Source organism: Mustela erminea, chromosome 5 (assembly GCF_009829155.1).
Source record: "Mustela erminea isolate mMusErm1 chromosome 5, mMusErm1.Pri, whole genome shotgun sequence".
Classification (NCBI taxonomy): domain Eukaryota; kingdom Metazoa; phylum Chordata; class Mammalia; order Carnivora; family Mustelidae; genus Mustela; species Mustela erminea.
Genome location: NC_045618.1, coordinates 107652382 through 107677023, shown reverse-complemented (window position 1 = coordinate 107677023; position 24642 = coordinate 107652382). Strand labels below are relative to the sequence as shown.

General features: G+C 34.3%; 1 protein-coding gene and 1 long non-coding RNA gene across 4 annotated transcripts in view; one reads left to right on the top strand and one right to left on the bottom strand.

The window, feature by feature from the left end:
- The window catches only part of LOC116591465, a 56994-nt gene that overhangs the window by 12714 nt on the left and 19638 nt on the right, over positions 1-24642 (top strand). Inside the window, exon 2 of the long non-coding RNA XR_004286016.1 lies at positions 17187-17246. This is a non-coding gene — a long non-coding RNA (uncharacterized LOC116591465). The remainder of the gene's footprint in view (positions 1-17186; positions 17247-24642) is intronic.
- LRRC9 (leucine rich repeat containing 9) overlaps positions 12163-24642 on the bottom strand; it is a 109414-nt gene continuing 96934 nt past the window's right edge. Inside the window, exons 29-32 of one of the 3 annotated variants that reach the window (XM_032344367.1) lie at positions 19364-19504; positions 16868-17012; positions 13451-13619; positions 12163-13103 (exon numbers count right to left, since the gene is read on the bottom strand). In XM_032344367.1, the coding sequence (XP_032200258.1) occupies positions 13088-13103; positions 13451-13619; positions 16868-17012; positions 19364-19504 (471 nt within the window). In that variant the 3' untranslated portion in view covers positions 12163-13087. Of the gene's footprint in view, positions 13104-13450; positions 13620-16867; positions 17013-19363; positions 19505-24642 lie in introns of those variants that run through there. The other 2 variants (XM_032344366.1, XR_004286014.1) reach the window with 2 other exon arrangements.

Genomic DNA, 24642 nt, shown 5'->3' with positions numbered 1-24642 from the left:
TTCTTCAAATAGATTCTTTCTTGGTGGCAGACAAATGCTTCAGAGACTTCCAAAGGACCTAACCAGCTGAGCAATTGCAGTGGAAGAAATAAATCACTCTCGTAATGTCCATATCTCAATTTCAGGTCCGGGGGGCCTACCCCTACCAGCGGCAGCCCCAACACTAACATAGAATTGAAGAGCAGTTTCCTAAAGGAATCTAAAGAAACAAGGTAAAAAAAAATCTGGGCAGACAAAAAGAACAGCTCCCATAGTTTACTATACCCACTTTATAGTGAAGCTCTTCAAAAAATTCTAAATATCAGTGTTCCTGTTCAACTCCATTAAAATGGTTTAAATCATTTCACATACTGCATATTTATTGCTTTTGGTTGCCCCAAATTTAAATCCTTTTCTTTCGTTTGCTTTTGTGGCAGCCTTAGTGGGAAAGCAGGATCCCACCTGGAAAGCTGAAAAATACTGATGCTTGTTTTAAACTCTTAAAACTCAGGTTTTGGCAGGCAGTGTAAGTTTGGCCATGTTCCCGGGGCTTTTAATGTAATCATGGAAAGCAAAGAAGCAGAAATAGTTAGAATAGTGTCCAGTAGCACTCATGCAGCAACAAGGCAGCAGTACCCTAATTAAATTATTCTTGTGTCATGACATTGCCTATGATTGTGAACACTCAGCTTTCCATGGAGCTCATTCTAAGAGCCTGGTTTTCCAGCCTTATTTTGTGAGCTATTCACATTGATAAATACTGTTAACTAATCTACAGAATTTAACAGATTTCACCAGTTTCCCCATTCATGTCCTTTTCCTGGTCCTATTATGAAGAGTTGTTACAAATCTTTAATCTCTAGCTTCTCCCCCACTTTCCCTTCCCAGAGGTCATGAGTGGGGCTGAAAGTTCTAACCCTTTAATTAGTGGGTCTTTCTGGTGACCAGATGCATATGATGCTATCTATAGCCCCACCCTTTGTCACCTCATTAGCATAAACTCAGGTGTTCCTTAGAGGATTCCTTATGAATGACAAAAGATACTCATCACTCGGAAAATTCCAAGGTTTTTAGGAGCTTTGTGTCAGAAACAGGGATAAAGACTGAATAGATTTCTTCTTTTGCTACACAGTCTATTGAGTGCAGGAGAAAATTCTGTACCCTGATTAGTAACAAAGATTTGTAAATGTGAACCTGATTAGAAATTCTTTTCATCAGTAAGTTAAAGAAATGGCAGAGGTGTTTTTGAAAGTTACAGGAAAAACTGTGTAAATGTTAAATTATTTACTTCTGCAGAGAAGAGCACAGGTGTACAATCCAGTTATCGCTATTTATTTGTGGGGTCAGTATGATTCTTGATGGGAGTAAGGAACTTCTGTGTTGACTCTTAGTTTTGTTTTGATGGGTTTTTAAAAGATTTATTTATTTGACAGAGAGAGAAAGAGAGAGAGGGAGAGAGATCACAAGTAGGCAGAGAGGCAGGCAGAAGGTGGGGCAGGGGCAGGGAGCAGGCTCCCTGTGGAGCAGAGAGCCCCATGCAGGGTTCGATCCCAGGACCGTGAGATCATGACTCCAGCCGAAGGCAGAGGCTCAACCCACTGAGCCATCCAGGCGCCCCTGACTCTTAGTTTTAATCCCACTTTTCTCTTTGTGCAGAATAAACCTGGGTCCACAGCAAAGGATGGGGAAAGCTATGTAAACAACAAAGAGCTAGAACTCCCTAAATCCCTAGCCATCTCATACTTGACAGGAAGATAATAAGCTCCTTCATTTTCTCAATGCAAAAACCTTCCAGGTTGTGACTGCCCTAAGTACAAAGGATAAGTTACTATGGATACATCACACTTGATTACATTATCTGATTATATAGAGCACAAACGCTCTCAAATTTAACATCCCCAGACATTTTCCCAAGATAGAGCTAGCCAGACCATAAGTTATTTTGCCTATAATTCTCATGTATTCATGTGCATGAGTTTGGTTGATTTTGTTTTCATTATAATATCACTTTCATATAGTAGAGCTCCCATTGCCAGGACAACCAAAAGTAGTCATGAGGCTTTACCAAAACCTTAATCCATAGTAGGTCGTATCAGCTTTCTGACTCCTTGGGTTGAAAAACTGCAAAACAATCTTTGCTTCTGTTGGGTGTTTCCCATTTTACCTAACTTTTCTCAAAGTTTCTATGTATATACTTTTTGAATTTACTAATCAAACTCATTTTATTTCTACTAACATTGATAAAAACCAATCTTTAATACACTAGGTTCTCTTTAGATTAATGTAGCTTTACTCAGCATTTTAGACACTAAACTCATACATGAATTACTTTTGAGTGTTTAGGAAAGACATGAAAATCTTCATGTAAGAACTTCTAGATTAAAATAGGTGAATGAATCACTGTCCCCAATTTCTAACAAAATAACAACTGCAACGACAGAAACAATAAAAAAATCTCCATCAACAACCACAGAGAAGGACCTAACCATAAACTTTAAATACTAGCTGACAATAAAGGAAACGGAAAAATTCTGAAGCATGGAGTTGAGTTACTCAATCCTAGAGAAATTTTATCTTTGCAGGTTTGACAAGGAGTAGTCTGGCCCCCTTACCTAGGCTGAAGTTAATTTCCAGAAAAGCAAGTGATCGCCTGTATGACGCTTATAAATATATGGAGTTAAAGACTTGATTTCAATGTTAACATGATTTCACACTTTATGAACTAATTGTGCAGTTAGTTTTTTTAATACTATAATAATGAATAGTTATTTTTTAATTAATTTTTTATTTAAATTCAATGAATACATAATATATTAGTTTCAGAAGTAGGGTTCAGTGATTCTTCAGTCTTATATAACACCCTGTGCTCATTATATCTAGTGCCCTCTTTAATGTCCATCACCCAGTTACCCCATACCCTACCTGCCATCCCTCTAGCAACCCTCAGTTTGTTTCCTATGATTAAGAGTCTCTTGGGGCACCTGCGTGGCTCAGTGGTTAAAGCTTCTGCCTTCAGCTCAGGTCATGATCTTAGGGTCCTGGGACTGAGCCCCGCATTGGGCTCTCTGCTCAGCGGGGAGCCTGCTTCCCTCTCTCTCTCTCTGCCTGCCTCTCTGCCTACTTGTGATCTCTGTCAAATAAATAAATAAATAAAATCTTTAAAAAAAAAAGTCTCTTATGGTTTGTCTCCCTCTTTGATTTTGTCTTGTTTTATTTTTCATCTCTTCCCCTATGATCCTGTTATGTTTCTTAAATTCCACATATGAGTAAGATCATATGATAATGGTCTTTCTCTGAATGACTTATTTCACCTAGCGTAATACCCTCTAGTTCCATCCACGTTGTTGCAAATGGCAAGACATTTTTTTTGATGGCTGAGTAATATTCCATTGGATATATATATATCTCATATATATAGCACATCTTCTTTATCCATTCATTTGTCCACAATAGCCAAACTATGGAAAGAACCCAGATGTCCATCAAGAGAATGAATAGTTATAAGTGGAATTAATGAATTAAAAATGAAATAAAGTGACACTGGAATACCAGAATTCTATAGACTTTGCAAGACTAATATGCAAAAACCACTGTGAAGGATTTTATCCATAATTAAAGTTCTTGTATTTGTGAGCACTTTTTTCTGGCCATAAGACTAATTTTAAAATATGGCTCCCAGAATTGAAGTCTGAATTTCATACTGTAATCACAACTCCAACCTCACATTAACATCTTGCTGTAGAAAAAAAAAAGGTGTCGGGTGTCAGTTCCAAACCAGATGAGTAATGAATTATAGAAGATCGGCATTGGTGATGCATTACAAATTTGCAACAATCTAAGGCCTGAAGTGTAAAAGGGGGGAGCTTGCTTGAATCCAGAGAGTTTTAGGAGAGCCTAAGAGGAGCTGGGGCCCTTGTAAAGGAATACAGTTACTACTAAACCCTAAATTTTATTCTTCTTCCTCTCTTTGATAGACTACCAGTTCTTCCATTGGCTAAACCCAACTACCAGATAGACAAAGAACCCTGGTTGATGTTGTCCATGAGTCATTCTCTAGAGTCACAAAGCAGGAAAAAGATGTAAAGTAGATCTGGAAGGGCAAATGGAAACTAACACATTTTATTTCAGTAAAAATGCAGTTGATTATATTTCTGGCTGTTCATTTTTCTTATATCTGATCTCTTTCATTTAGGTTATGTGGCAGGTCCCTGAAGTCTTCTACATTTATAATTCCTAGCGGAAATAATTTCATAGCTTGTGGGGTTGGCTCTGATACTGCTTTCTTTGTTCTACTGATATTAAAGATTTGATAATGGTATATAATTGAGTTTTTGGTCTCCCAGATGGTGAGGTATACTTCTTTTATAAGTGTAAAAGATCATTAGGGGTATAATGTCATGAAATAGAAGCAATCTTCTATGTGGGAGGTAAGCTCTTTGATTTATGTAATTCTTTTTGTTACTTCTGTATCCTCTATTCTCTACCAAAACATTATTCACGTACTTACCTCTTTAATATATATACCATTTAGGGGTGCCTGGGAGGCTCAGTTGGTTAAGCATCTGCCTTTGGCACTAGTCATGATCTTGGGGTCCAGGGATCAGGTCCCATTTTGAGCTTCCTGCTCAGTGGAGAGTCTGCTTCTCCTTCTCCCTCTGCCTCTACCTACCCCCCTACTTGTGTGCACATGCTCTTTCTCCCTTTTTCAGATAAATAAATTAAAATCTTTTTTTTTTTTTAAAGGCAGGAAGCACTTCCAGTTTAAGATTTTTATTTATTTATTTGACAGAGAGAGATCACAAGTAGATGGAGAGAGAGGCAGGCAGACAGAGAGAGAGAGGGAAGCAGGCTCCCTGCTGAGCAGAGAGCCCGATATGGGACTCGATCCCAGGACCCTGAGATCGTGACCTGAGCCGAAGGCAGCGGCTTAACCCACTGAGCCACCCAGGCGCCCAAATAAATTAAAATCTTTAAAAAATAATAATATATAGGCCAGTTAGCTATGGTAAGCTTGGTCACACATACAGATGAAAAAGTGATATATATCAAAGGAATAGTATCAATTTTTTAAAAACTTACAAGTCCATAAATTTTTAATATATTTTTATAATCTTATACCATCAGCTAATTGTTTTTGTTCTTTTCCCTCCAAATATCATGGAAAGATTCATGATAAATATAATAAATAAAAGTATAAAATTCAGTGGGAAACAAAACAGTATATGTATTAATAACTGATTTCAACGTAAAATAACTTAAATGTTTAAGATCCAGTAAGGGAGGTAAACTTATTTATAACCAAATATGAATAAAATTACTTTATTTTTTTTTAAAAGATTTTATTTATTTATTTGTCAGAGAGAGAGAGGGAGGGAGAGTGAGCACAGGCAGACAGAATGGCAGGCAGAGGCAGAGGGAGAAGCAGGCTCCCTGCCAAGCAAGGAGCCCAATGTGGGACTCGATCCCAGGACTCCGGGATCATGACCTGAGCCGAAAGCAGCTGCTTAACCAACTGAGCCACCCAGGCATCCCTGAATAAAATTACTTTAGATACCAATATTCTGCTTTGTTTTCACTTGATTTTCCTCATCTAGCCTCATAATAGTATTCTTTTTTGATCTCTTGAATATAATTGAAAGTAATCAAAAAGAATGCAGGATCTAATATTAAAACAACTGCTTTTTGAGTTAGAAAAGTGTTTTACAGCAAAAACTAATTTTTTTCATTTTTTGTTTCCCCCATGAGAATAAAGCTCTTTAAAAATTAAGTTTGGCTTTTATTATCCTTAATAACTGTTTTTGATTATTTCTTTTCTAAATGTTGAAGTTAACTGAAATATTCATGTTATAAGTACATATTTCTCCTCTTATTTTCTTAGAATGCACTGAAAAAAACCAAACAAACGCTGGAATTAGCATTATATTGAAACAGTTCTGTGATAATAGGAAATCTTCACTGTTGCTGAAGTCTGTTGTAGCTCTTGCTTAAATCCTTGATACTGTCAATATTTGTCAGTTAATACTAAGTCTAAAGAGAATATTTAAAGCATTTAATAACAGAAAAAAGGATGATGGTTAAATGGCTAACATTCTCATTCTTTTTGAAAGTTAATAGCCCAACCTGTTAACATTAATAAATGTTTGTACTTAGTCTTACTCAGCTTCTATTTATAAACGTTTTAGATGTGTTTCCCTAGATATACCTTCATTCAAAACATTACAGGACACATTCTATATACTTTCTTCAGGTATATTTCTATAAAATTGTAAATCATGCACAACTATAACCCTGAGGCACTATAAATCATGGAAAATAAAATTTTATTTTATTCTAGTTACTAAAGCAGAGAAGTGTATCATCCCCCCCCTCCCCGGGAAGTGTATCATTGCATTCAATAAAAGCTTTCCCAAAATGTGAAAAAAAATCTCTTCTGATTGACTGCCAGCTAATTAAAAAAAAATTAAGCCATTCAGTCATGCCACAGTATTCTATTCTATGAGTTATATGTGTCATTTTAGATTAATTTTCTTTTTTAAGGTTTTATAATTGTACACTTACATCTTTGCCACTGACTCTAAATTAACCTTTTTTGTTCTTGAAGAATGGAAAGTTTGACATATATAGTGCACTGATTTCTGTAGATTATAACAGTAAATTCTTACAATTATATGAGACCTATGTGTTGTATTTTTACTTGCATGTTTATCTGTATATGGTATGTATGTATGAAATTCAGAGACATGCACTGTATTGTTGCTTAAAAACTCCAAAGGTGGCAATTTAAAGACTATTTTGTCGCCAATAATGGCTTCATACCTACAACTGAACAGAGTCCTTCACAAGGTCAATTAACCAGGGAAATATGCCAATTTTGACTTCATTTCCATCCTATTGAATGATTGCATTCATTCTCTTTAGATTGAAAGCTCTTCATTCTACTGTTCCTCAACACTCTTTATAGAATTCCAGCTTCCTTTTCACCTTTTAACAGTTTAACATAGATGGCTGGATCAAGTCCATTGTTCCAATTGTATGTAGCTTAAAAAGCTCTGCAGTATTTTACTCTTTCCATTGTATCTGGCTTCTCTGAGTGCTCTGCTCACTGCATTTTACTTCCTACTCTCTCTGCTTTCTAAACCCATTTATGCCTATTCTTTCTCAAGACACTTGTTCATCTAGGAGCTCAAATTGACTTCTCCCTATTCTATTTCCTTAACTAAAAATGCACCATTAAGGTTGATTGAACTCTTTTAAAGCACTTCATAAAAAAGTGAAAGAACATAAGAAAGTAGGCTACCAGTGTTTGTAAATACCCATTCTCAGCCAAACTGATGGGAAGAAATAAGAAATAATTGGAAACTTAAAAATGTTATTGATATTTTTTACAGATTAGCCTCTTTTGGTTGTTCTTTGAGAAACATGCGAAACATTTTGGGGATGGGAGAGATGGGAGAGGAGGCATTATGTTATAAGTAAAGATGAAACAAATGGTAAAGCCAAACGACTAAATTATCTAAAACGTTTTTTAGAAAAAAAATGTTTTACAGTAATAAGCAAGATGTAAAACATGCAGGTCCATGATAAAATCTATAGCTTTAAAACCACTTGATCTTATTTTTTTCTATTTAAAATACAGATATTTTTATTTAAAAATAAATGTAACCAAAAAGAGTTTACAAAAATAGTAAGTAACCCTTTTTCCCCTCTTTGTAATGTTTAACTAATGTAACTCTTCTGGTGTGAAATATATTTAAACATTTGTAAGTTAATTCGAATTTTATTCAGAGCCTAAGGAAATACTTTTATTTTTAATGATACAATATAAGAAATATATTCTAATTTAAAATTTAAACTTAGCATTTCAGAATCACATGTGTTTTATATGGAAAATGATGTTGTTGATGAATTGGCTTTTGATATCCTTAAGAGGCCATACAGTTAAGAAAAGCCCTAATAAATAAAACATATATGATCAATAATTTGATTTCAGATAATTATCACTTCCAAAAGCTACTTCACTTCTGAGTTCCTTTGAATATTATATTTTCAGGTTACAGCATTTTGTGTTTTGACTATAAAATCATTCATTTTATCTTAGTTGTAAGGAAAAATCCTCACCAAAACAATATTTTAAGATTAAAAAAATGAACATATTTAGTTTGAGAAATGTCTTTTCAGTAGTTTGCAAAACTTCTTTTTTTTTAAAAGAGGGAGGGAGAAGGGGGGCCAGAGGGAGAAGAGGAGGGAGAATGTTAAGCAGGCTCCACACCCAGCACAGAGACTGAGGCAGGCCTGATCTCACAACCCTGAGATCATGACCTGAGCCAAAACCAAGAGTCAGATGCTTAACCAACTGAGCCACCCGAGCACCTAGCTTATAAAACATTTTTATTCATCAATTAAAGAAAAAGAGTCATAAAGAATATTATAATTCATATTTTTATGTATATAAAAACATAAATGGATATAAAAATAAAAACTTCTAGAAGTAAAATATTACTAAAAAATTAATGGTGTTCCTGCTAAATTACTAGTTCCTAAAGGCAACTGTGAAAATTGTAATTTGTATGAGTTTTTCTTTAAAAATAATCCAATAGGGGCACGTGGTTGGCTTAGTTGGTAGAGCATGCGATCCTTGATCCTGGGGTTGTAAGTTCGAGCCCCACAATGGGTGTAGAGATTACTTAAAAAAATAATAAAAATCTTAAAAAAATACTTCAATAATGAAGGCAAGTGCAGAGAGATGAATAAGAAAAGCAGGCAGGCACTTGGAGCTCACCCAGAAAATCATATTAGAGCAGGGGAATCTAAAAAAACAGCCAGTTTCTATCTCATAAAAAGGATTGATTTGGTCAGATTCATTGAACAACCAACAGAACTTGGCCATAAGTGTTTATTTCTACTCTTACAGAACTATAAATAATTTACTTCTTTTTATGTAAGTAACATTTAATTGAAGCTAAGAGTCTAAAGCATGTCTAACAATAAGATCTAATGTTTTAAAACAAACACTTCTCACAATGTATGAAAGATATGAATAAATAGTGAAATGGCGTTTTACTTAAATATAAGGATTATTTTAAAACTGGCCATGGGTGCCTGCAAACATATACACAAGGCACACACTAATTATTCTAGGCAAAAATATGTTCACAACCATAGTTAATTTTGTGCCATTAATCAGAGAAGTGTAGAACTATAAAAATAGAAGTAAATAATGAAATTATTATTGAATAATTATTATAATCATTCATATATAGATATCAGAAGATCATTTTGATATCATCTATATTCAGTTCAGCATTCTAGGCTCCTAATCTATAAAGTGTCCTAATTTTTAGCTTTCCAGGTTGTTTGTGGAATTGTTTTTAATTTAAAACAAGTCATATATTCATGCATATGACTGCATATAAAATAAATCTATCAAGACATTTGCTAGGAGCAAAGAACTAATTTTACTGTAGAAATTATGCATTTTCCCTAAGCTAAATACATTGGAAGAGAATGAATAAATAGTTTACAGTTTTTACATACATTAGGGCTCTACAAGAGCTGATTACACAGCACATTAGTAATAGTCAAATGTCAATTCACTTGTAGAAATTGAAAAAGTAATGAATTCAGAGTTGGAAAAAACCCAGGATTTGGTATATCTTTTCCTTAAGCAAGTTTCTTTATCTATAAATGGAGACAGTATATGTCATATCTACTTCCTAGAGTTGGTTATTAAGATAAACCATGTAAAAAATGGGCTAGTGGTTTGTAAATTTAAAGTACTACTTCCTGTTTTGTCATAATCTGTTGTGAAGTATGTTACAAATAATTTGTAACTATGAAATTCCTCTCTTTGTGAATCATTTAATTGAATAATTTAGGGCAGATCTAAAGTCACTCCTATAAAAACATCCCTCATGTCCAATTACATGTTCAGTTCAATCCTTTTAAACAAAGGATCTCATTTTCACCTAAGAGTAATAGTTGTTTTGTTGAACAGGAAAGAAATGAAGTTATAGCTATTGCTTTATGAACTGCACATAACCAATGGCTTAACCCATCTAGGCATTCTTAGGGGAATGGAGTGTGTTGTTTATCATGTCATTGACATTTGCTCTCATGGCAGAAAAAAATTGAGAACTGTGTAAATTATGTTAGTAATCATCCCCCTCATTGTTTTATATGAAATTATTTATCACATATTTATATTAAAATGTTCTAAAGATCGGATCTATGTCTATTTTCTGTATAGTACCTAGCAATGTCTAGGTACAAATTTGTATTATTTTTAGTGTTACTATCAAATTATGTATTACTGGGGCACCTGGGTGACTCAGTCAGTTTAGCATCCGACCCTTGATTTTGGTTCAGGTCATGATCTCAGGACTGTGAGATTGAGTCCCCACATGGGGTTCCAAGCTAAGCATGAAGCCTGCTTAAGATTCTCTCTCTGCCCCTCCTCTCCTTTCCCCTCTTAAAAAAAAAATTGTATTATAAATTTACTTTTAACAAGAAATTCAGATGTAATTAAGAATATATAATAGAGGGGTGCCTGGGTGGCTCGGTGGGTTAAAGCCTCTGTCTTCGGTTCAGATCATGATCCCAGGGTCCTGGGATTGAGCCCCACATCGGGCTCTCTGCTCTGCAGGGAGCCTGTTTCCCCCTCTCTCTCTCTGCCTACTTGTGATCTCTGTCAAATAAATAAATAAAATCTTTATATATATATATATATTTATATATATATATATTAGAAATAGTAAGATACCTCAGAATTTAACAATATGTAGTACATAAAAATCAAATGATAAATCTCAAATATATAACAAATATATAGGAAAAATGGCTGCAAGAAAAATATGCTGAATGTTAAGTGGATGGTGAATAATGACTTAATGTTTTTCCTGCTTTATACTTTTCTAATTCATGAAAATTCCTTTTCCCTAGTGAAAGCCAATTATACTTATTTTTCCCATCCAGTTTATTATTTTAAAAAGACAACTGTCATTACAAAAGCAACAGATAGGGGCGCCTGGGTGGCTCAGTGGATTAAAGCCTCCGCCTTCAGCTCAGGTCATGATCCCAGAATCCTGGGATCGAGCCCGGCATCGGGCTCTCTGCTCGGCAGAGAGCCTGCCTCCTCCTCTCTCTCTGTCTGCCTCTCTGCCTACTTGTGATCTCTGTCAAATGAATAAACAAAATCTTAAAAAAAAAAAAAAAAAGCAACAGATATTCAGTGTTTAATTTACACAAAATCATCTAAGAAAAAAAGTCGATGATACCAAGTTACTAATAGAGAAGAGCAGACACTCATCAGGGCACTGTGAGGAAAGCAGTTGTCAAAACTAAAGGGCAACAAAGACATCTTCTGGACATCTTAAGAACTGCATAGTTGTTTTTTTAAACATAGGATCTTATTTTCACCTAAGAGTAATAGTTGTTTAAAAACCACACATTAAGAAGTATAAAATCAATCTGTATTAGGTTTGAAATTTTAAATATTACATGATTACATCACAAGCATATAGCATTTAAAGAAGAAAAGATACAAGTTGTTGCATACACAGTGGAATTAGTTTCCAAAATATCTTTAAGTCTATTTCCAGATACATTATAAAATACAAATATTTTAGTAAAACTTTATTTTCATATAAGGAACATCTAAAATAGTATGAAAACTACATGCAATGTTGAACAAATACTTGGAAAATGGGCTCATGAATCAGAGCCCACTTTTATTAAAATATGGTTGGCAAGTTAGTCATTAATTTAAAGCACTGTATTTAATAAAACAATGAAATTCAAAACCATGTTTGATTTATTTGTGATCTGTCCTAGGACTATACAGCATAATATTTTAGAAAAATTATTCCAGTGAAATATAATTAAAGGTTTCAAATTTACACATGTCCACTCAATTTGAACATGTGTTCTTTTTAGCTTAAAATTGTTTATAAAATCATATTAATATGGGTACAGTTAACAAATTTTTTATTTGAAATAATACTTTTTTATTCTTAGAGCATGAATGCCTGGTTGCACTGACAGCCACCTTTAGGAAGTACTACTGATGCCCATAATTTGCATTGCTAAACAAGAGGGCAGATCCGGTTTAAGCCCAATAATAGTCCTAAAAAAGTAATTTGTAGTTCAATGAGCAAAGGTCAACTTGCTTTAGTAATAGTTGTGTTAGTTTTAGTTAACTCCAAATAAGTAAATATTCAACAAATAAGATATGCTTATTTACTAGAATTACCTTTTCTTAGTGTCTTCACATGACAGGCCATTAATTAGATTTTGTAACTAAATGCTTCCAATACCAGGATTAAACATTTGATTCTCTGGACTTTGTTTTATGTCACTTCTATCTTTTCAAATTATATGATATAATGGTTCATGGTTGTTTTTCTAATACAGAAATTCAAATGAATAAGTAAGATAACCATAATGAAAGTTTAAGAGAGGTGATATTAAATAAAATTCAACCAGGGTGATAGAGATTATCTTCATATGGAACTGAGGTGCTTCAGTAAAATAAGTAACATGATTGTCTTTGGTATTTTTTTCACTGACACTGCCTGCTAGTTTTTGTACAACTGCTAAACAGAAATAGGTTTCTTGGTGCGTATATTCATTTCTCTAGGCAGTTATATTCGATTTGATCTGGGAAAGTGGCTGCCAGGAATTCTGTCAGAAATAAAATATTTATGAGTCAAATAATTATGACTTATCTTCTTAATGGATCAGCTAATTTAAGGTAATTCTGCAGTAAATAATTTCTGTATTTTATATGTGTTCAATTTCAAAAGGACAGTAACTAGAGAATGACCCTATTCTTGGACATCTAAAAACCAGGTTATCCTGAAGACTTAGCAGGGAAATCAGCAGGTCTACACTAGATGTGTTGCTGAGGTCATTAAAAGATGAATTGGACCTTGGCTACAAAACAGCCGGGAGACAGGTAGTAACTGGGAATCTAAGTGGACAGCTGTTGAGCAACAGACTGGATTCCTAATGAGAAGTAACAGGTTCTTATGCACTGAGTTGGCCTCTAGGGCTTGGGTCCAGACCAGAAGAGAGGCTTGAAGAATTTACAAAATTCTTAGTCTTTGTGCTTTCAGAATTGAATATATCTGTTGTTCAAAATATAAGTGAAATAAAAAAAAAAAGAAGAAAAAAATATATAAGTGAACTGCTTTGCATATTTAATGAGAAGGGACTTGGGAGAGTGAAATTATGTGTTTATTTCAGTGTTCCCTCATATAAGCATTAGGTAAGAACTATTCTACCTTGACAGCCATTTCTACACAGGACTTTGGGAAAGTTTGGTGAATGTGGAAGAAGCAGCCTTATGCTATCTGACAGTTTTTTCCAGCTCTCAGTAAATAAATAACAGTATATATTTCCCATTTTTATACATGACTAGCAAATTTGGGGATTTTTTTAATGATGAGAAATTATATTAAAACAATAGTTTTACCTTCCCTCATCTGGGTTGCTCTGGTACATTTGTGCAGTTGGAGATGCCATACTCTGATGTGATAAAAGAGACGGAGAGAGATTGATTCCTCTGAGTTGCCGAAAAGCTATTTCTGCATGGATGCTCCGAGGATTATTTGTCAGAATGCCTGCATTCTTGTTTTTTTTGTCTGAAATTAAGAATTGTGAAACAATGAGAAGTACTAAGTAATAAAATGAATTAAGTAATAAGTCTTGTTGCCCTTCAACTGAATGTGTGCTATACATATTTCATAACATGAATTAAAACATTTTAAATAAAAATATAAAATTGGAATAGGATTTCTAGCACTTAATATTGCTTAAATTTCTCTGAGTTAGTGAATCTACTTGATTGTTTCTTGGTAATTTTTTAAAAACATAAATAGCTAGAGCTGTGTGCTATAATAAATGTAGAGGTAAGATGACCATAATTTTCAGAATAAAAATTGTGGCAACATATTCCAAAAATAGGAGACAAGAGTATAGGACTTTTCAAGAAAACCCTAAACAATAGTCACACAACAAATTCTGAAGACAGATATCTGAGAAGGACATGATGGAGATAAATCCAAGATTGAACTACTACCAAAAAAAAAAGAAAAGATATTGATGACATTCCTGAAGATAAATAACATTGTACTGCTAAGGAGGCTAATAATTTGGGATGTCCAGTTTTACTGACAGTTTATATCTACAAAAGCATAAAAATTCTCACTGTGACTAAAATCTTAATGCCATACATATGTAGAAGTATGAAAAATAAGTTAAAAAAATAACCTCTTAACAAATTAAGTTATTTTGGGTTTCTTTTACCTGAGTTTCCTTTAAAAATAATCACACAGAGCACTCTACTATTTTTAGTAGGTTCTTAGATCATTCTATAATTACCGTGATGTTCAATTTTATTGTCCAACAGTGGCCCCATGCAAAGTGGGATGTTATAAGGAAGGGAAGATGTGAGCCCTCAGAGGAGTAGCTATCCCCAGATTTACCAAAAAGATAACCAGCGAAGATCTGGAATATGGGACTAGGTTTAATCTAAGCCTGAATTAAAATGTGTATAATAGAAGGAATCCTTTCCATACCTTGTCCTTTTAATGTACTTGCTCTATAGAGCTCTACCTCTTGAAACTCTTCTCTAGTTTTAGCTTCATGGTTTATTTGTGGTTTCAAGGATAAAGTCTGATCTTCTCTTTGTACCCAAGAATCTGTTGTCACAGATATTTTTAAACCTTTGACTTTCTACTTTTAGCAGGACATAGTAATGAATTGGTTTCATATGCTATGAAATACATAAAGTCAAACAAAAGCTTTGAAAATAAATAATTCAGGAAATAATTGTGCAAGTATCACAAAGTTCACATGAACAAATGTTTACTTATAGCGTATCAGTGGTTCAGCAAAACCCCAAAATACTAGAGACTCTAAAGTCAGAATGACCACATGAAACTTGAACAAACCAAGGATAGCAGCTTTGCTCTTGTAATTTTTGGATGAAGGGTAACTGCTCGTTCAGAATCAATAAATGTTCCCAGGCTTTGATTACAGATATGACTCCACAAATACACTAAGCTACTTCACTTACTAGGGATTCTTACCTACGTATAGCATTTCAAACGGATGGCAGTTATTTGTGACTCCCAGTCATGATGAAGGAGTCTTTAGCTCAAGACAGAGTTGTCTGGTTCATTGTAGTTGTCTAAGCAGGACCATGACCAATGGACTTTTGTTAATGAGTCCTCCTGAGAACTTGAGCAGTGCCCCCAAATCATGTGCATGTGTCCCCTAGTGGACATTGATTTGGCTTGTGGGCTGGCATTGGATAAAACCCATCACTGGTTTTTAGTCACATAGGTTTTTAAACTTTGAAAAGCCTAATGTCTGCCTCCCCTTCCTGAGACCATGCTTCTCCTATCAGGTTACCTGAGTCTTTTCAACTGTACTGGCTGTTTGGGCACATGCTTCTGAGTTTCCATTTCTTGGAGGCAGTTGCCATAATTTTATTGAATATAAGTGATGGTTACTAATGGACTTTGATTTCTCCCCCTTTCCTTTTTTGCAGAAAGGCCTACTTTGTTAACATTATTCTTGGGACTTTTACCATTTGTAGTCTGATTTTATCTCCATTAAAGTATTTTGTTTTTATTGTTACTTTTTGACTAGGAATAACTTGTATAATTCTAGAACTTCTATTTGGTAACACTTCCTTGTTTTTTACGTCCCTTCTGTTTCTAGATGAAGAGAACACATAAAGCTACTATCCATATCAGGATTTCTTCTATTTATATCTTACTACAATAGAATTACTGGCATTTTATTCACAAATATTCACAAGCCTATTAATTATTTGTTGTCTTCCTGTAGTTTAATCAACAAGTTATTTTTGACTTGATCTTCTGACATGAACGCTTTTGCACTAATGTGTTGCGTGGCCTTTAAACAAATGGAAAAGGACTAAAATTCAATTTAGATTATTTTTGCAGTATTTTTCTCAGGAAAATTGATTTATTCTAAAATTAAATCCAGACTTTTTATACTGTGCTATTACATGAAAAGGGAAAAGTGAGTATTTTGAATTTTTAGTTTTCATTTTCAAGATTTACCAAAATGAATGGAGAAAAACATTTAAAAGCATATTTCATATCTATGGATTTTACATTTTAAAGTAGTGGTTATATATTTTAAGGTTATTTTAAATTACCCTCAGTCCCCCCTCCATGTGTATTTTAGATTACTTTCATACAAGCTTTTTTCTCATATCATAGATTAGGCAGAGGGATGAGAAGGTTACTTGGTACCACACATTAGCTACACAAACATAATGTGATTTGGTTTTCCATTGTTAACCCCAAACCATGAGATTTGGCACACTTATGTTTTCTCTAGTGATAGTATATGTTTAGAAAATAAACATTTTTATTTCAGTAAATTTTAGAATACCAAAATCTTTTCTGAGCCACCAAGTGGCTAGGTTGTGAAAGTTTTGTAATAATTTGCAGCTGGAACGCATGATACATTTTAATCCATTAAAAACTACTGGGAATGTATCAGCCAGAGTAGCAAGTAATTTTTGTTTTATAAATCAGAGTATCTGTCACCTTGTGGTATTACCAATACTGTTGTAAATTAAATTTAAAGTGGCATTTTAAAAAACCACACCTCCTGTTAAACAACTTTTATCTGTTTGTATCTCTTACTATAGATTATGTACAAGTAACATCTAAATAAAATAATACTTTTAACTCTAAAAAAAATTGAACAAACATGCAATTATAGGAAAATGTAAATTTAAAAATACAATTTTAAGTCATATTAGAAGTCAGAGTGAGATTTCGGTTTCAAATGAAGTGTTTTGTTTGTTTGCTTTTACATTTACTTTGAAACTCTGTCAAAATACCTTCTACTTCAGGAGTTAAAGTGAAGTCGGATCCCAGGTAATGGTTAAATGCACCAGGCAGAATTACATTTGTTATCTTTATGGGAGGCGCTTTCACTTGGCCAAATGACCCACCATCCATTGGAGAACTGGTAACAGGAATACACTACATAATAAAAGAAAAACAGTTAAGAACAACTCACCTCCCAAACTCAGATCAACAGATTTAGTTCTTACCATAAGCTCCATTTGATAATCTAAAATTCTTTAAGTGAGGAGTTATATCTAAACTGTAAAAGTCTTTTGAATGCTAAAAGAACCTTTTGTTTTATCTTTTCAGACTGCATTGTACTCATTAATAGCGTGATGGCACTTCTCCCTTCCAAAGGATCTTAACAAGGTAAGTGCGGAAAATGAGAATTAAGCTTTTCCCCCTTTGTTTCTTTTTTACTGAGCGGGAGTTTCTAGAGTCATACCTTCCACATCTTTATATTCCTCACATTACCTCATCAAGTGCCTTGCAGTTAATTAGTTTTTCAAAAACAAACAACTAAATAAATGGGGACTAAGGAAAGCATCTTATAATAATCACTTTTAATGAATGTGCTAACTCTCTAAACAGTGTTTACATTTTAAGTTAGTTGAGGATTAAGAGGCTTTTAAAAGAATTTCAGGAGTCAGCAAACAGGAGGGAAGTATTTTAGGTTGGAGACTCTTGGTTTCCCTAGAAGTTTATGCTTGCTCTGTCTTCATTAAAACTGACCTTGTTTATACTTTTAAAAACATGAATATACTGAATTTGGAATATATTCAACTTATTTAGAGATACAGGCTTTTGCCATTTGTGTAAAATGATCGATTTCTCTGTTTCAGTAAGTGTTACCAAGAATGCAGCTTTGTAATGGGCACTAAAGTATCAAGCCTTTTACTAAATCTGGTCAGTCCCAAATTCCCTAACTAATTCCTTTGTAGGAATTTCTTCCCGTTACTAATCTAGAATGTTGTCCAACTAACTTTTTTCTGAAACCAAAGCACCAAAATGTTCTAGTTTAAAGGACAACTTTAGAGTTCATTTATTCCCTCTTTACTTGCTGTTAAAAAAGAAAGAACAGCAGTAATTGAAAGAAAAATAAATTAGACTGACCTGATAAACTTGAAAAGGTTTCTGTTTTTGTGTCTCCTGTACAGCTAAAGGAAATAATGGCTCAGTTTTGTCCTAGCCATGAAAATAAGCATTATTATTGAATCTTAAAATAGATTTCTCTAAAATATAGACTTCAAAATATCCCCTTTATTAACCCTGTACAGATGAGCTAAAAAATAATTTTTAATAAAATGCTTACAAATAGAATAATTAGAAAAATAATTAAGTTCTTATATAAGGCACTGATTCAAAAGGCAAGAATATGTGTCTAGATTCACTCAAGACACATTATCATATCATAGTATAGTAATGGGAAAAATCCAAATTTACTGTATGAAAAATAGAAAAGACTAGCCAAGAAACAAACCTTTTAGTGAAATACTCACTTAGCTTAATTCTCAACTAAAATTTGAATATGTATAGTGTCAAATGTCCAGTGTGCTCTGGGAATCAGTTTGTTTTACAGAAGGGATGGAGAGTGTTGGGTATCCACTGAGCTAGGTGAAAGCATCTATAGTAGTAGTCTCACCTCTTTTCTCTTCAGTATGCATTTTAAAAGTAATCTTTGTTCACTGACTGATGTCCTTGCTCTCTGGCTTTCACTTACATTAGAGGTTCACTTACCTTCTTACTGCCCTACCCCAGTTTAGGTCTTCATAATCTCCCTCTTGGGTTATTCTAAAAGCCTCTTAACTGGTTCCCCTGCCTCCAGCCTTTTCTTTCTCAAACCTTGCAAAGGCACGGCTCTAATAAGGTTACTACTACTTTGTTCAAAAAACCTTAGCTTTTCTGTGTTTAGTCTTTGTGGAGGATGGCCATGAAGAATCCTTGTGGTTAAGGACAGAATTTCCTAATGATATGCTTTTGCGGCTTCTGTCTCTAATCTCTTTCATGTCATGGTCAGATAACTTTTTAGAGTTTGTAGGTAAGAGGTGCAATTTTTTCTGGCCAATAAGGAAAGCAGCTCACATCTCCCTTGTTAGATGAACTGCATAGTCTGGAGAGTTGAGGTCAGAATTCCTTCCTTCCCTTCCTAGCTGCTAAACTGAAAGATTTAGTTTCGGTTTATAGAAGTGAAATGTTACAGATTCTTACCCTCTAGCATTATCTCAGATATTCAGCAAGAGGCACATGGATTTTAAATAATTTTCTTAATGTCGAATTAAATTATTGGAAAAAAGGAGCTTCCCTGGAATTTATGTGTGTAGATGTGCTCTATTCACCAGATCAAGGTGCTTTTGATAGTAATCACTAGAATAGATACTAAAATAGTCTACAAAAACATCAGAGCCCAGATTTACCTGGTAAGTTGGTTTTAATTTACTAATAATTGTGTATTTTAAAAGGAAAAGTATAAATAATAGAAGTATTACCGAAGTTTTCTTTGCTTGGAGTTCAGAGAAGTGAAATTCAGCTTTAGCTCTATCATCTGAATTCACTGGAATTCCATCCAACATCTGTAAGTTAGGCAGCCGAAATATGAGCATGTGGCGATGTAATGTTTTTCTGCAAATCTGAATAAAGTTACACATAACAACTTATTACTTTAAGAAAACATTTATTTCAAAGAATCATTTTTATGGAGAAGGAAATTTAACACAGGTAGTAAAAATGACAGATAATAGCTAATTCGTTATAATAGACAGTACAAATATGAGCTCCCTTTTTGAAAGTTTTCTCAATTCCCTATTATACTAAATGCAGATTCAAACTTCTTAAATTTAGTTTTTGGTTTCTTATTATTTTTAATTTAAATTGAATTAGCCAATATATAGTATATCATTAATTACAGAGGTAGAGTTCATTAATTCATCAGATGTATATACACCCAATGCTCATCATATCACGTGACTTCCTTACTACCCATCACCCAGTTACCCCAACCTCTTCCTCCTCCCCTCCGGCAACCCTCAGTTTCTTTTCCATAGTTAAGAGTCTCTAATGGTTTGTCTCCCTTGCTGATTTCTTCCCATTCAGTTTTCCCTCCCTTCCCCTATGGTCCTCTGCACTGTGTCTTATATTCCTCATATGAGTGAAACCATAAGATAATTGATTCTCTCTGATAGACTTATCTCACTTACCGAAATACCCTCCAGTTCCATCCATGTTGATGTAAATGGTAAGATTTGTATCCTTGCTGATGGATGAGTAATATTCCATTGTGTACATATATACACAGAATATATACATACATACACATATATACACAAACACACACAAACACACACATTGCCTCTTCTTTATCCATTCATCTTTATCCATCCATCAGAACATCTCATCTCTTTCCACCCTTTGGCTATTGTGGACATTGCTGGTATAAACATTGAGGTGCAGGTGCCCCTTCAGATCACTACATTGTATCTTTGGGGTAAATATCCAGTAGTACAATTGCCAGGTCAGGGAAGCTCTATTTTTAACATCTTGAGAAACCTCCATATTATTTTCCAGAGTGACTGTACCAGCTTGCATTCCCACCAACAGTGTAAAAGAGTTCCCCCTTCTCCACATCCTCACCAATGTTTGTTGCTTCCTGTCTTATTAATTTTAGCCATTCTGACTGGTGTGAGGTGATATCGTGGTTTTGATTTGTATTTCCCTGATGCCAAGTGATGTGGACCATTTTTTCATGTGTCTGCTGGGCATTTGTATGTCTTTGAAGAAATGTCTATTCATGTTTTCTGCCCATTTTTTGACTGGATTCTTTGTTTTTAGGGGGGTGTTGAGTTGGATAAGTTCTTTATAGCCTTTGGATACTAGTCCCTTATCTGATACATCATTTTTAAGTATCTTTTCCAATTCTGTAGGTAAAAAGCAGCAGCTTTTTATCTTGATGAAGTCCCAATAGTTCATTTTTGCTTTTGTTTCCCTTGCCTTTGGGGACATGTCTAGCAAGGATTTGGTGTGGCTGAGATCACAAAGGTTGCTGCCTGTGTTCTCCTCTAGGATTTTGATGGATTGCTATCTCACATTTAGGTCTTTCATCCATTTTGAGTTTATCTTTGTGTATGATTTAAGAAATTGGTCCAGTTTCATTCTTCAGCATGTGGCTGTCCTATTTTCCCAGAGCCATTTGTTGAAGAGACTGTCCTTTTTCCATTGGATATTCTTTCCTGCTTTATCAAAGATTAGTTGGCCATAGAATTGAGGGTCCATTTCTGGGTTCTCTATTGTGTCTCACTGATCTATGTGTCTGTTTTTGTGCCAGTACCATACTGTCTTGATAATTACAGCTTTGCAATAGAGCTTAAAGTCTGCCAAACCAGGTTTGGTTTTATTTTTCAACATTCATCTGGCTATTCAGGGTCTTTTCTGTTCCATACAAATTTTAGGATTCTTTGTTCCAGCTCTGTGAAAAATGTTGATGATATTTTGATAAGGATTGCTTTGAATGTGTAGACTGCTCTAGGTGGCATAGGCATTTTAAGAGTGTTTATTCTTCTAATCCATGAGCACGGAGTTTTCCTCAATTTCTTTCATAAGTGTTCTGTAGTTTTTAGAGTACAGATCCTTTACCTCTTTGGTTAGGTTTATTCCGAGGTGTCTTATGGTTTTCAGTACAATAGTAAACGGGATAAATTCCTTAATTGCTCTTTCTTCTATCTCATTGTTAGTGTATAGAAATGTAACTGATTTCTGTGCATTGATTTTATATCCTGCCACTTTGCTGAATTCCTGTGTGAGGTCTAGTAAATTTTGGTGTGGAATCTTTAGGGTTTTCCACATAAAGTATCATGTCATCTGTGAAGAGGGAGAGATTGACTTCTTTGCCAATTTGAAAGCCTTTTATTTCTTTTTGTTGTCTGATTGCTGAAGCTAGGGCTTCTAAGTACTATGTTAAACAATAGTGGTGAGAGTAGGCATGCCTGTTGTGTTCCTAACCTTAGGGAAAAGCTCTCAGTTTCTCCCCATTGAGAATGATATTTGCTGTGGGTTTTTTGTAGGTGGTTTTTATGATTTGGGGTATGTTCACTTTACCCCTACACTGTGAAGAGTTTTAATAAAGAAAGGATGCTGTATTTTGTCAAATGCTTTTTCTACATCAATGGAGAGGATCGTATGGTTCTTGTCCTTTCTTTTATGAATGTGCTGTATCACATTGATTGATTTGTGAATGTTGAACCACCCCTGCAGCACAGGAAATCCCACTTGGTTGTGGTGAATAGTTCTTTTAATGTACTATGGATCCCATTTGTAGTATCTTTGTGAGAATTTGGGCATCCATCCTCATCATGGATATTGGTCTGTAATTCTCCTTTTTGGTGGGTTTTGTCTGGTTTGGGGATCAAAGTAATGCTGGCTTCATAGAACAAGTTTGGAAGTTTTCCTTCCATTTCTTTTCTTTCTTCTTTTTTTTTTTTTTTAAACTGCTTCAGAAGAATAGGTATTAATTCTTTAAATGTTTGGTAAATTTCCCTGGGAAGCCATCTGGCCCTGGACTTGTTTGTTGGGAGATTTTTGATGACTACTTCAATTTCCTTGTTGGTTATGGGTCTGTTCAGGTTTTCTATTTCTTCCTGTTTCAGTTTTATACATCTCTAGGAATGCATCCATTATCTTCCAGATTACCTAATTTGTTGGTATATAGTTGCTCATAATGTGTTCTTATAATTGTTTGTATTTCTTTGGTGTTGGGTGTGATCTCTCCTCTTTCATTCATGATTTTATTAATTTGGGTCCTTGCCCTTTTTGAAAGTCTGGATAGGGGTTTATCGATCTTATTAATTCTTTCAAAGAATCAGGTTCTAGTTTCATTTATCTGTTCTATTTATCTGTTCTTTGGGTTTCTATTTTATTGATTTCTGCTCTAATATTTATTATTTATCATCTCCTGCTTGGTTTAGAGTTTATTTGCTATTCTTTCTCCAGCTACTTTAGGTATATGGTCAGGTTGCGTATTTGAGACTTTTGTCACTTCTTGAGAAAGTCTTGTATTGCTATGTATTTCACTCTTAGGACCACCTTTGCTGCATCCCAAAGGTTTTGAACAGTTGGGTTTTCATTTTCACTTGTTTCCATGACCTTTACAAATCCTTCTTAATTTCCTGGTTGACCCATTCATTATTTGGTAGGATGCCCTTTAACCTCTTACGTATTTGAGTTCCTTCCAAATTTCCTCTTGTGATTGAGTTCTAGTTTCAAAGCAGTATGGTCCAAAAATATGCAGGGAATGATCCCAATCTATTGGTATTGGTTGAGACCTGATTTGTGACCCAGTATGTGATCTATTCTAGAGAATGTTCCATGTGCATTTGAGAAGACAGTGTATTCTGTTGCTTTAGGATGAAATGGTCTGTATATATATCTGTGAAGTCCATCTGGTCCAGTGTGTCATTCAAAACCATTGTTTCCTTATTGATTTTCTGCTTTGATGATGTCCATTGATGTAAGTGGGGTGTTAAATTCCCCTACTATTATTTTGTTATTATCAGTTAGTTCCTTTATATTTGTTTTTAGTTGTTTTATGTACTTGGGTCTTCCTATGTTGGGAGCATAAATATTTACAATTGTTATATCTTGTTGGATTGTCCCCTTTATTATTACATAGTACCCTTCTTTGCCTCTTAAAATGTCTGTAGTACCCAAATCAATATATACATTTAATACAATCCCTATAAAAATACCAAGAGCATTTTTCACAGAGATAGAACAAACAATCCTAAAATTTGTATGGAACCACAAAAGACCCTGAATAGCCAAACCAATCTTGAAAAAAAAAAAAGCAAAGCTGGAGGCATCACAATTCTGGACTTTAAGTTATATTACAAAGCTGTAGTCATCAAAACAGTGTAGTATTGGCACAAAAAAAGACACATGGATCAGTGGAACAGAATAGAAAACCCAAATGAACCCAAAATTATATGGTCAATTAATCTTCAATAAAGTGGGAGAGAATACCCAATGGGAAAAAGATAGTCTCTTCAACAAATGTTGTTGAGAAAACTGGATATCTACATGCAATAGAATGAAAGCCACTTTCTTACACAATACACAAAAATAAATTCAAAATGGATTAAAGACCTAAACAAGAAAGGGGAAACGATGAAGATCCTAGAGAGAATACAGGGCATTAATTTCTTTGACATCAGCCATAACAACTTCTTTCTAGATAGGTTTCCTGAAATGAGGAAAAGAAAAGCAAAAATAAACTATTGGGACCCCATTAAATTGAATAGCTTCTGCACAGCCAAATGAAACAATCAACAAAACTAAAAGATAATCTACTGGATGGAAGAAGATATTTGCAAGTGATATATCTGATAAAGGATTAGTATCCAAAATTTATAAGGAATTTATAAAACTCAACACCCCATAAATGAATAATGTAATTAAAAGAGGGCAAATAGACATTTTTCCCAAGAAGACATATATACAGCCAACAGACACACGAAAATATGCTCAAAATGACTTATTATCAGGGAAATGCAAATCAAAACCATACTGAGATATCTCCTCACACCTGTCAGAATGGTTAAAATCAACAACACAAGAAACAACAAGTGTTGGCGAGGATGGGGAGAAAAGGGAATCCTCTTGCACTGTGGGTGGGAATGCAAATTTGTGCAGCTACTCTAGAAAACAGTGGTATGGAGAGGCCTCAAAAAGTTAAAAATAGAACTATCCTATGATCCAGCAATCACACTACTAGGTATTT